Consider the following 13,557-nt stretch of genomic DNA (forward strand, 5'->3'; position numbering starts at 1 on the left):
CTGGGTCTCTGCTTAAGACCAAAGAGAGATAATGCAAGGGCATCTGAGGGCAGATCTCATCCCAGCTGGATCTGCTGTGTTTCTGCTTTCCAGTGGGGCATTTGGACTGTGAGGGACAACAATTGCATTTTCCTTTGGTCAGAGTCACTTGAAAGGATGAGGCTGATGAAGCAGGGTGGATAATTATGAGCAACAAACTTGTTGGCAGAGGAAGAGCCTGGATACTTAAAGGATAGAGTTGGACTTTATCCTTCATGGGCAAGAAAACCATGCCAGTGTTAGCAGGTCTGAATGCTGAGCAAGAGGCTAAGCCTGCTGAAATGTGACATAGTTAGAACATGTCAGGTCCAAGAAGGGCAAAAAAATACACATCTTATGTTGTAGTAAGACAGTACTTGTTTGTTTTTTTTAAAGCATCTCTCTAAAAGTTTTTACTTTGCTCTCTGCTCCTAGGACTTACATTCCCACAGCTCACAGATCCCACTGTGCTAAGCTCTTGTACAGGGTGAGCTGTTCACCTTGGGGAGAGCTGCCCTACCTGGACTTTTTTTCTTCCAGAGTGTGACTGGAGCTGCAATGCCTGTAAAGGCCCCCGGAGGACCGACTGCCTGCAGTGTATGGAGGGCTACGTTCTCCATGAAGGAGCTTGTGTGGAACAGTGCCCTGCAGCCTTCTACAAGGAATCAGACACATGTCAGAGTGAGTCCTTCTTGTGTGGTACCTCTAATCACTTCTACCAGTGATTCCCTGCCTGTCTCCAGTTTGAGCACATCTTGCATTCAGAAAACACGCTACAGCAGCAGGTCTCACTGCCCTCCAGCACACACACACAAGAGCTTGGGGTTCTTGGGGTGTTACAGCACCGTGCAGGAAGCCATAGGAAGTGGTGTTGAGCTCAACTCTTTACGTGTGACTTTTAGGGTGTGATCAACACTGCCTTCAGTGTCACCAACCAAACGAGTGCAGCCTTTGTGAAGCCCCGTTTTTCCTCTTGGATACTCAGTGCGTTCACAGGTGTGGGAAGGGGTACCACGCAGACCAGGCACAGCGAAAATGCACAGGTAAGCAAAGTGAGCGTGATGTGGTGGAGAGGGATCAGGGTTGCTGTCTGTGTTCTGTACACTGATAGTGCTCTGCAAGGCACTTTGATGACGTGTTAAACTCACTGTTGAGGTAGTGCATGCAACTTGAGAATTAAATAACAGGCTTCATCTGCATTTACACAAGTCTAATTCAGGAGGAACGAGATTCAATGTAAACACACTGTACATAAAAAATCAGCATTAAAAACACATTGTTAAAAATGTTTCAGTTGTATTTGTGGGTTAAAAAGCTGTGTAGGACTTCAATTTATATTTGAAAGTGTTTTTTTTTTTTTCAAAGAGGTACAACAGTTACTTGAAAGCTTCCACTTGTAAGATTGTGTCAGGTTCTCTGTATGAAAAACACTGGTTAAATTAGAAAGGAATTTCTTAACAGCTCTTTTATCTGAACTGTTTGCCTTCTCTGTTTGATTTTGTCAAGTAGGTAAGACAGTAATAGCACTGGTGTTTCCATCCTGACCTGAGGGACAGCTCTGCACACCAGTAGCTGCTTTGTTTTTGCAGTGTCTGAATGGAGTTGTGCTTTCCCTCCAATGCAGCTTGTCCTCCTGGTTGCTTGGACTGTGAAAGTGACGGCCTGTGCCACCTCTGTGACAGCACCACCTTTCTGAAGAACAAGATCTGCGTTCCTGCCTGTGGTCAGGGATTCTTTGGCAACAAGTGGACCAGAGAGTGTGAAGGTGAGTGTCTCTCCTGAGAAAGCAACTGAGCTGGCAGGCTTCCAGCGGATTTTGAGGTCAGAAGTAATGTTCATTGAGTGGCACATTTGGAGCTTAGTTTTGTGCAGTTTTGTGTTGGCTGTTGAAAGTTGGCAGCTAGTTTTTCTCCAACATGTTCTTTCATAAAATGTGCATGTACGTCGTTTTCTAAGTGAGTTTTTTTTTTCACTTAAAGCATTCATTTGGTAAAACTTTTACCTTCTCTCTTTTTTTTTTTTTTTTACTGTTTTGTTTTGTTTGTTTGTTTTCGTTGTTTTTTTAGCTAGCAAGCATCCGTCAAGCTTTCATCTGAACAGTACCCTCACAGTAGGGATTGGTGGGGTAAAACCCCTGGACCTCTCCTTACTGGGTGTGCGTGATCTGGATGGTGACGCAGGAGAGCTGTTGTTCCATATCGACAGCACTCCTTCCAACGGCCGGCTAGTGATGGTGGTGAATGGGAAAGAAGTGCAGCTGAGCAAAGGCGACCACTTCAGCTTCAAGGATGTGCAGGAGAATAGAGTTCGCTTTGTGCACAGCAAAGAGAAATCCAGGTGACTGCACTGATACTTTTTTCTTAGCTCTTGCCTGAAGAAAATTTACATATCTTGAGAACAGGGAATCCTTTGGCCCTTGGAAACATTCTTACAGTGAAGCATGCTTCTCACTGCTACTAAACAAACTATCATTGTGTTTTGGCGATATTGTGCCATACTGTAAATGGTGTAAAACCTTTGTTCGTGGTATAAGAGATCACTGTGATCCATTTGCCAAACCTCCTGCGCTCTGGGGGTGCAGGAGTCTGTCTGATTTTTAGCATACTCTGATGTGTATTTAAAACTGGTGTACTGTGCTGGCTCTTACAACAATTTCTCTCAGGAAGATGCTGAAATGATGTCACCACTGACCATGCTCTGCAGCGTATACGGCATTTATCCATTAAAACTTTGCTTGCAACATGAGCCCTGTTAGTGTTCGGGCACAATTAGCAGTGATTAGCGTCTGGCAATGCTCACGCTGCAAGCATGTTGCAAGGAGGCAGATTTCTCCTGCTGCCAGGCAGTGAGCCAGTCATCCTGCCAAATTTCACACTTGATTTACATCACCATAAAGCCTTGGCCCAGACTGATACCAGTGGAGTTGCTTGAAATTTCTGCCTGTATATATCAGGGTGTTCTGTGATCCGCTGTTTACAGTAAGATTCTTGGGGTGTCCTTCCCATGCCAAGGGTTAGCTCGTGTTCACCCACCTTCAAGGCAGCAGCATGAGTTTCTGCATCACACTTTGTTTTTCTACTTGGTAGTCACAATGAAACATCAAGTTCTTGTCATGAGAAATGTAGCTACTTGATGTACAAGGCTGTGGGGTGGCACTATTGAAGAGTAAATAGGAAGCAAAAATGCTGAAGAGTGGGAGCTTCTGTCTCAGAGCCAGATAAGTGACATTTTTCTTCAGCAGGGAATAGCTGACATTTAGAATCAGTACTTAATCTTGGAAGCACCACCCTACGTGGGGAACATTAGTTAATGGGAAATGAGGGGATATTATTACATAGTTAAAGGTATTTATTACATGCTGTGACTATTGTGACTCTTCAGGAAAAAGTCCTATAAAAACATAATTGGAAAAACTTGAGATAAAGTATCTGTTGCTAGGTTAATCATTTTTACTGAATATGTAATATTTATACCATTATTGAGGCCTGCGAGATCACTTCATTTATATTATCTGTATTTTGGCTTTCTGGGGACTTGTTTAGGAAAGGACAATTTTCCTTGAAGGTCAACAATCAACAGTTCTTTGCCCATCCCTTGGTGGTCAACGTTCAAGCATTTTCAACACAGGTAATGTAACAAAGCTTGGAAGCAACCTCAATTTTTGTACCAATTGGAGCCTTAGCTTCTGGCAGTGATAACGAAGCAGCTAGGCAGGACTTAAGCTGGTGTTCAGGTCAAGCAGATTAAACACAGCCCTCAGCTGAGAGGCAGACAGTTATACACAAGAAGTGGACTTAGGGGTAAGTGATCGAAGGAGTTGGCCCATCTAGTTTTGTTTGTGCAGGGAATTGCAGCAGAGCAGTCACAGAGCAATTATCAGGGAGGGCGAAGGAGTCCCTACTGTTTAAATTATTCTTTGGATCTGCGGATGGTCTAGTTCAGTCTCTTACTGCAGGGCAATTGAATGATGATTGATCCCTATGGTAGGGATGTCTTGACAGTCAAGAGCATTTACTTAAAAGCAGTGGGAATTAAATGAGCATAAGCTTTTTACAGTGTGTCTCTTAAACTACTCTCCATTTCTGCTCAAGCTGATGGTACTGTCAGCTGTCCAGGTCTCTCGTTATTGCTGTTTAAAATCTGTAGCATGATATTGTGGAGGGGCATCACCCAAGAGGTGCTGAACAGGCAGTATATGCATGACTCGTTTTCTAAAGGTAGGCCCTCTAAAAGGCAAGGCACGAAGAGGTGTGCGAGATGCTAGTCACGGGAGCCAGAAGTTCCCCAGGGGCTCATTTGCTACAGGGGGATCCAGGTTTCAACACAAAATGTCTTGAGTTGTTTCCTGTAAGGTAGCTTCATGGTCAGGAATTTATCTATATATAAAAAATTGCATTTTGGTGCTTTTAATCGTCACATTCCATACGAGTCATTCCATAACTTCTGAAATGTTCTAGTTTGACTTTTAGTGTAAGAAAAACTGCGGATTTTGATCCTGTTGCATGTATATTGATTCTGGCTGGCGCTGAAATCTTTTCTCAGTCTAATCTCTTGTTTGCCTCAGTAGGAAATCCAGCTAAATAAGAGCTGCAGTCACTGCCCCGGAATACATAAGTGAGGTTTAATAATAGGAATTTTGCCTGTCAATCGTTAATAACCCTGATAAGTTGTATTCAGGTGAGATGGCAGCAGTTAGCTCTCTGATGAGCATTGCCTAGGCTTTGACTTTGTCTCTGCAGGATCACCCGCATCCCGAGGCAGGGTATTACTGATGGCAAATGTTGTTTATTGTGATCAATAGAGATCTGAACTTTCTTGATGGCGAAGAACTAGGGAACTAATTTGAACCAGCAGGAATGTGAGCTCTAGCTGGTCTTCGTTCTAGCAGGAATAAGGCTGTGTGTGGTCTTCAAAGACAAGTAATGATGCTGATGACACCCAGATTTGCTATCTTTGAGATGGACTTAGTCAGTCCAAGACAAGCAAAAGCACATCCTTAAGTGTTAGCTGGTGGATGTATTTCTACTTAGAAGTGTTAATTCAAGCCTCTGCCTGTCAGTTTGGCTCACTGTTGGTATTCTTCTTTCTTTTTTTCCCTGTCTGCTACTCATTTTAAACAGCTAACCTGGGCACACAGATTGTGCAGGGTCTTATTTTCAAGCATTAGCACTCTGAAAGACATTAAAGTTATCAAAGCTGTAGGTTATACACAGGAAAAATGTGGTACGTCTCCATTCCTACCCTGAACTTCTCAGTCACGTATGTAAATCTTCAGCATCCGAGGTGTCTGTGTTCCAGTTGGGCCTGCTGACGTACATATAAAGTGTAGCTCTTCCAAAATAGTTGGGGTCCAAGTTTCCTTTTGAATTGCCATGGATGGTAGTAAAGCAAAGCTGTGTCCCTTGTCTCCTATCCGTGCAGGCAGCAAGGGAGTACAGACTCTGGCTGATAACTAAATTGCTTTCTATGTAAATGTCCCGAGTATTTTTCCTTGCTAAGCTTGCTGTGGCATGAGAATCCAATTTTAATGTAATTAAATCAGTCTAAATTGCTAGATATTATTCTATCTTCCCACTAGGGGGAAAGTGTGGAGAGAGATCCTCTGCTGCTTAGATACAGGAGGCTTCCAGAGGTGAAGCAAGCTAACTTCCTTAACCCCCTGTTTTTTACCTTTTGCATTTTTTTTTTCCTTTCCTTCAAGTCACTAAGATGAAACAAACAGCTAAGAGCTGCTTTTATGTTTCAGGCCCCATACGTGCTTAGAAATGAGGCTCTCTTGGTCCGCAGAGGGGAGATTGGAACCATAACAGACCTGTTGCTTGGCATGAGAGATGGTGACAATCCTCAGGACGTTGTGCTGATGGTTTTAGAGCCTCCACGTCACGGGCAGCTGATCAAACCTTCTGGGAAGTCAGATTCTGCAATCCACATATTTCACCTCGATGACCTTGCTGGTGGACTGCTGCGCTACGCTCACGATGGCTCTGACAGCCAGGATGATGCAGTTCTTTTCCAAGTGAATGATGGGTACCACTTCCAGAACATCCTGTTCCTCATTAAGATTGCTCCCAAGGTATGTGCTGTGACATAACATCTCCCAGGCAAATAAGAAGTAGTACTGCGTCCCCGAGGTGTCACTAATCCTGCGTTACCGTCAGGCTGTGCTCAGAGACAGGAGAAAGTAAATAGATCTGGAGTCACAGGTGAGAGTTTTGCCATGGTGAGGGCAATAAATTAGAGTGGATGGAGGGAGAGAGGGCTGGTGAGATAGTCAGATCACTCACTGGGCTGATGGGAGCGACAAATGTGTTAATTTAATGACTTGGATAACTGGGTGTGGCTTTGGTACTTTGGTGGTGGTGGTGTCAGGATCTCTGCTCTTCTCTCCATTGAAATCTTTCATCTGATCCTTCTGTAATGAGAAGACATAGATACCTAAATTCAGAAAACATTCATAAGTATTTTTGTTTCTTACTTTTATTGCGGTTCATAATTAAAAAAACAGCTGTTTGTCTCTTCCGTGTTTGGACATGAAGTGGCACTGGGTATTAAATTTTACAGGGATTATGGCAGTAAAATTAGAAACAGTCATGCTTTAATCTGTTTGGTTTTGAAATTAACCTCAGCCAAAGCATGAAATGTATACCGTTTGTAGGGTGAAGGCTTTTAAAAATAAAGTTGCTGAAGGGCTCGCAAGCATTTCAGTTCTGGTATTGTGGTGCTGTAAAAAAAAAAAAAGCTGAGAACTTCCTTATCCCTTAGTTAATGTGAAAGAGTAATAAAAAAAAGTCTACTGTTTGCAGTCTTTTTATGTATGGATCCGAGAATTGCACAATCTTTCTGTGCTTGTGCTCCATAAAAGGGAGCAAGGAGGAGATGCTGTTACCCTTCCTTTGTCCTCCTCTCTGCTGTACTAGACGTCTCTCATCTCTGGTAGCACCTTGGGCATGCAAATTTCAAGGAAGGTCTACAAGCACTACTTGTGTCTGTGTGCAGTTAGCACGAGGAGGAACCAAACCCATTTGGACCCTGCGGGTGCTTCTAAGTCTGAAGCAGTAATTAATGGTAATTAGTGACACGACTCACACATCAGTCTGGAAATCAGAAAAGGTTGCTTACGAGGCTGGTGCTGGCTTTTTAGACTTCCAGCATAAGAGCAGCCCTGCCTGTGTTTTCTTTACTCTTACGTGGCCCTGAAGAGGCCACAGAAGATCAGGACTGTGAAATGCTTGGATAGCACTCTGTTTTTTGTAACTTTTTTTATTCTTGTTTTTGTTTTGCTATTGATTCAGTGGGGCCTTGTTGTAAATGCCAGTGAGGGTGAATCGCTGAGTTCCAGTTTCTTTCATTAGCTGATTTTGTGCTCCTTTGTCTCTCATTATCTTTCCAAGTCTCCATGCAGCACTTGGCTGCAGAGAAGAATGAAGGTGGTGACAGAGGTGAGAGTGGAGCAGCTTTTAGTAGGAGGGGAGAGCTGGCAGACACCCAGCACCTGCCTCATCCTAATTGTTGTCTTTGTCGAGTAGCCTTGGGAGCTGAGAGGGATGCAGGGTTTGTTGCTGAGGTGCTGTCAGGACGGGCATGCAGAGACACTTCTCTCTTTCCTTGGTTTACACCCAAAGATTGCTGAAGAGCCTGGTAGGGCCCTGGCTGGAGGGGTGGGAGTTCGAGGGGTGGTTTTTAAGCCCCGCTACTTGTCTAAGTACATGGAGCTTATTAGAATATACTGCTGGGTGGTTTTATATGCTAAGTCCTGGTGTGAAAGGACATTTCTAGGATTCCCATTCAATGGGCTCAGACAGTATAATTTTCAGACATTAATCCATAGAAGCACTGCGATGAAAATGTGAAAACATAAAAGGACAACATAACCTTCAAAGTGTTATGAATTGGAGGCTTTTGTTTCTTCACAACGGGTGTGCCTTGTTTGCTGCAAGGTCTTTTTTTCAGTCCCTGTGGTTACTAACAGCCTGCTTTTCCTAATTTGCCCCTATCCCAGCACTTCATCTACTGCAGGCTGAGCAGCTGGCCTCTATTTTGAGAGCTCTTAGTAATGATTTGCACTGCTGTGTATTTCTGTTGATGTTCTTTAACAGTTACAGCTTCTGTGAAGTTAATTGGAGACCTGCTGGTGCTGCATCTCTGGCAGAGCACCACCAGTGGTGCTCCAGTGGGGAACACTGAGCCCCTGCCCTACACAACGCGACCGCAGGCTGTGTCCTGTAAGTCAGACGAGGTCAGACCAACGCTCTTGTCGTCTGCCTGCTGCTGCTGGGATATGGAAGCCTTTCCTTTCTGGATGCAGGAAAAGGACAGGAGTGTATGTTAGGACTTGTTGAATGCGCTGCCTCTGTTCACTTCATAAAACTTTGCCACGCAGGCACCAGCAAAAAAAAAAAATCTAATGTGATTTTAGCTGTTTTGCTGAACACAGAGTGAGGTGAGCACTGTGATCAGGCAGTAGTTTGTCACTGGATATGTTTTTTTAAAGCTTACCAAGCAAAAAGAGCTGTCTCACGACTGTGTTTTTATTAATCAGCAGATCCACAACATCAAAGCCAGCTGGAAAAGGTTTTACAAAATGCCTGACTAGTTTAATGTGGCCAGCGAAGAAGCACTCAATCATTTAGTTCCCCAAAAGCCAAAGGGTTCCAAGTTTATAGCAAAACTGTCACCTCGTATTGAGTTAGCATTTACTTAAAAATATTTTATTTTCAAACAGTGCATTTCACATGTCATGCTTTGAAGTGTGGCCAGTTCCTTTTTTCTCTCCTCACACAATAAATCCAGGGACCTTTCTGGCCTTTCTAGCTTGTTTGTTTCCATTTCCAAAGTTAGGCTTTGCTGGGCCTATACGAGCCATGATGTGGTCGCATCAATAAGGTCGGAGGAAAGTTATCGTACGTATTGGCAGGGTTCTCTAGGCTGGCACTGGGCCTGGTGTACTTCTTCACTGTTCTCTGTAAAAATAAAGCAACCATCACGCTGGGAAATTGTTGGTCCCAGATCATGTGGAATTTAAAAATTAACACCTCAAAAGAAGTACAAATTAAATGGATGAAAAATGCTCAGCAGACAGATGTCAAAATGGAGATGGGTAATGACCCCTGCAATGTGGTTCTTTTTTGAAAGCATCCTTTTAGCCCTCTCTGGCGTCTCCACTGCTTATTTGGAAGAGAATAATAAAAAGGCTTTTTATCGGTTCTTGGGGTCAGCCATTATTATGTGGAATAGTAATGAGGAGGAAGATGATTGCTTACATGGAGCTGTCATTTTGACTGATTATGCAATTCACCATAGCCAGTTTCAAGATGAATCCTCAGACATCAAGAACAGAAATCACATTTACAGCAAGTGGGCTTATAAGAAAGAGTTGTGACACTGAAGAGGTCACAAGGATTTTGGTGACCTGTCTAACAAAGCATGAGCTAACGAAGTAATGTAGAGCCAGTAAGGGCTAATACAGTCCTTGAAAGCCAGAGCAGTATTACTGAAGTATATGCCAGCAGTGAAACCATTACTGCATCCAGTTGTGACATCCAGGTTTCAAAAAGCTTGAATGAAGACTCTTAAGCTGAATGATACTAATTTTTCCTCACCTTCTGTTAGAAAAGCATAAGGTTTTAGAAAATGAGGTGTTTTAGAAAATGAGGTGTTAGAAAAGCTGGGTTTGCTTGCAGAGAGTAACAGTTAAGGGTGTGTGTAAAGATACTGGAGGGTGCCACCAAGAGATTCATTTGAACAGGTAAGAAGCTGTGGTTCTATAAGCACCCTTGACAGGCATGTATTTTTAGAAATAAAATGAGGAGAGGTAACAGGAAAGGTGGATCCAAAAGCTGCTGTAGTTGAGTGGACACATTTTTTTTCCAATGGCGACGGCAGTGAATTTTCCACTGTGCCAAGGAGATAAATTCTGTCTAGACTTGTCAAAAGTCAAGTGAGGATGGTGGTGAAAGACAGAATTATGGAGGGAGACTGACATCAGGAAGGTTTAGAGTTGGAGACAAGCAATTAGAAACACTGTAAGGCCAGGTCGGTTCTGCAGGGGGAGAATTGTGTCTGAGGGCTACGGGTGAAAGATGCACGTCCTTTCCTTGAAGAAGATGACGAGGGTTGAACGGCTAGGAAACTACAACATACTCGGTGTCATCCTTTTCACTTGAAAATCTGTTTGCACTGGCATTGCTGATGTTCAGGAAAGCCTCTTCTTGCTGTCCCCCTCACATGCAGAGTGACAGAAGCCCTCGGCTGGTGACAAATTCCCTGGTCTGGGTGCCCCAGGGAGGCATGCTGCAGATCTCCAAGACGATTCTGCACGCTGAGGTACCCGGTGCCCGTGACTCTGAGATAACCTACAACATCATCAAGGACCAGCCAAGACACGGTAAATTTCTTTGGAGTTTTATTATCAGAAACCAGCTGTAGGGTCTTGCTTTTCACCCTGCATGTCTCAAAGTCTTCAACCAGTAAATAAACGTGCAGGCTTCTGGTTGCTTCCAGGGAAAAGTATGTTCTTAGACTTCCCGGAGCCGATTCTTCTATGGTATTTTGCCCACAAGAAGTAGTATTTGAGGGAATATTTCTTTGTAATACTATGCTGAAGAAGTGCCACTAACCTCATCTTTTTCTAGTTCAGATGGGTGTGCGAAGCAATGAAGCACTGTTGGTCTACCTGAACTTCTGCTGCTGTTTTTCTCTAAGGGTAGTGAAATCCTGGTGGATTTACAGCTTTGCGAGAGCTGAATCTCACTCACTGCCAAAAGATAATAGCCCGTAATTAATGTCTGGTTTCAGAGCAGCACGGAGTAATATCTGCCTCTAGAAACTGCTGAGCAAAAGTTTACCTTGAAGAATTGGAGAACTCCCTAAACTCCACGACATTTAATTTCTACTAATGGAAGAGGTTGTTGACTCAAACAGAAATCAGTGACATTTGCATCTATTTATAATTCTTGTTTCCAAATTCCTTTTGAGAGGCTTTGATCTCACCTCTCACAGCAATGGCTTTTCAAAGGACCCCTTGCGTAGGAAGGACTGCAGCTCTCAGAACATCCTTCAGACCCAGGCTGAGGAGTCTGGAAGGTGCTGGGATTTGTGACTGAGGTAGAAATTCAAAGGAGCTGGATAGAAAAGAGAAGATGTCGTACATGGAGGAGAAGAAAATGAGAACAGACAAGAAAAATACTATTTTCACCATCAGCATCCCCATTTTCTTCATTAGGACCATGTCTTTAAGTAGCATATTTTGTACTTCAGTGAAATGGTACAGTGAATTTTAATTTGCTGGGCCAGCTAAAATGAAAGGGTCACTTCAGCAATGTAAGTGCTGTGGTTTTGCCTTTTGCTGTAAGGATAGACTGGTTTCCATAACAGCTGCTGGTACCTGACAGAGACACAGATTATGTTATTTTTGCAATTTAGTAGAGAACTAATTAATTTGTATTCCCTCTTTCATTTTCTGCAGATGGAGAGCTATCTTCTCATTTTTAATAAGCATTTACATGAAAACTAGATTTTTTCCCTGAGGAGTTTGTCTCCCGCTGCCTAACCCTAACCAAAATTTATAACCCTGTATTTGTATCACCATAATTATCTCTGCTGTAATTAATTGCAATAACATAAATGGGTTTGTAGCTTCGAGTGAGGAATATGCAGTAGGAATCAACGATCTTCAAAGTTTTATCTAAAATGCTATTTCACAGAAAGGGAGGAAAAAAATAAGAGAAATGTTGAAAATGGGTCCTTAATTAAGGAGGGCCTATCTGCTTATCATTCATACCTGTAGGAAATTCAGGAATTCATACCTGTAGGAAATGTATCACGTGCTTTCAGGTAGGAAATAAACCACTTCAGAGTTAGCTCCCACATTTCCGTAGCACAAGTGCGTGTACAAAGAATGCTTCCTGCCCTTTATTTTGAGACCCAGAAACCCAACAGAAGGGATGTGACCTCCTCCATCTGCAGGGCTTGATTTGTTACTTCTCAGTTGCTTGCCAGAGCACAGTTGCTCTTTCTAAGGATCTCTTTATGCTGAACATCATTTTGTCCATAGAAATAGAACCGGTGTCCTCCCTGGCTCTTCTCCCAGCCCACAGGATGCCTCAGCGTAGCTCTGTGAGTTGAAAAATACTTATTTCTCTGAGTAGGCATTGTAATACCCTAAGCTGCTCCATGTGGCGTACGTTCTTAGAGGATGAAATTTTTAAAGCCAGTGAAAAGTGATACTTGTCCACTCCTAAAAGAAGAGACCTCCGTGCCTGAAGCCTCTAGGCAGCCCTGGGAATGCAGCTGTCTCAGTGGATTTCAAGAAATTGCCTGCGTGTACACAAGCTGTACGTTCATGTGTGTAACACATCAGCAGGTGCTTTTCAGTGAGTGAAATACTGATTTATAAGACATGTAGGCGTTCATCTTGCTTAAAGCTGCTGTATGTTCTCATCCTGTCTTCTCTTCCTCTGGGAGGGGCAAACAACTTGCAGGTCCTAACTCCTTTGGGTATGTGATTAGCAGCTTATAAATCACACAAAAGATTCAGGTGGGAAACTCCCGTGAGCAAAAGCATCAGACTGGGAATGTAATTAGGGCAGTGGATTTCACCGATAAGGGAATATTAGCAGACAGGAGGATTATAAAACACAAGTGTGAGATTTCAGTTTGAATTATCTTTTTACTACACCATTGGAGGGTGGTTTGGGAAACGAACTGCGAGAACTTCTGCTGGATATTTTGCATAACAGAATGATTAATGCTGTAGGGAGAGCTGGAGTGAGTTATAATAAATATGGCTTCTGAATTGGTAGCCATGAGGGGTACGTTCAAAGATGGGTAAAAAACGTACAATATACAACCAACGAGTTACGTAGAGAGCAGCTGAATTATATATAGCCAAGAGTAGGAAAGATTGGGGAAACATATTTTTTTTCCACAGATTGTGTTAACTCCCAAGCAATTAAATTACATTGTAAAATAGAAAAAAAATATGCCATTTATTTTGATAATATAGTTCTTTGTCAGGTTTTTATTTCCTTTGTGTATGTGGATGGAAAAATGTTCACATTTTGTGTGTCTCGGGGAAACTGATGACCAAGGTTTTGATACCCTTCTCTTGGTGGGTAGCATGTGGCTCTTTGATTAATTGTGTCGAAATAATGGTTTTAGAATAAAGTCTGTTGAATATCACTAGTGACATCTAAATTCAGACCTTGCAGGCATACATGAGGAAAGCTGAAAAACAGTGGGACGTGCTCGCATCCTGCTCTTCTCTCTCACATCTGCAGTGGAGCCAGTGACGTTTCAGTCCAGCTGAGAGCCTGTTTCTCAGTACAAAAACCAGGAATAAGCTAAATGTTAGAGATACAGAAGTTACATACCCTTAGGAGTAGGAGCTATGAGCCAGGGCATACAGGCTTTCTGTACAACCTATGATACAGAGGTGTTTTTACTCTGTCTGTTCAAGAGCTCTTCTTCAATTGAAGATTTCTGTTCAGAGAAATCGGTTGAGGATACTTCTTGGTGTAATAAGTGCCCAAAAGAGCTAGA

At 42.9% G+C, this 13,557-nt stretch overlaps 1 protein-coding gene across 1 annotated transcript in view; it reads left to right on the top strand.

The window, feature by feature from the left end:
• The window catches only part of FRAS1 (Fraser extracellular matrix complex subunit 1), a gene marked incomplete at its 5' end in the record, with an annotated part of 146,622 nt that overhangs the window by 92,326 nt on the left and 40,739 nt on the right, over window positions 1-13,557 (top strand). The window contains 7 exons of the mRNA XM_084286307.1: window positions 559-699; window positions 921-1,061; window positions 1,643-1,783; window positions 2,085-2,355; window positions 3,561-3,645; window positions 5,765-6,091; window positions 10,249-10,402. Coding sequence (XP_084142433.1) covers window positions 559-699; window positions 921-1,061; window positions 1,643-1,783; window positions 2,085-2,355; window positions 3,561-3,645; window positions 5,765-6,091; window positions 10,249-10,402 — 1,260 coding nt within the window. The remainder of the gene's footprint in view (window positions 1-558; window positions 700-920; window positions 1,062-1,642; window positions 1,784-2,084; window positions 2,356-3,560; window positions 3,646-5,764; window positions 6,092-10,248; window positions 10,403-13,557) is intronic.

Source organism: Netta rufina (genome assembly GCF_964035555.1).
Source record: "Netta rufina genome assembly, chromosome: 4".
NCBI lineage: Eukaryota > Metazoa > Chordata > Aves > Anseriformes > Anatidae > Netta > Netta rufina.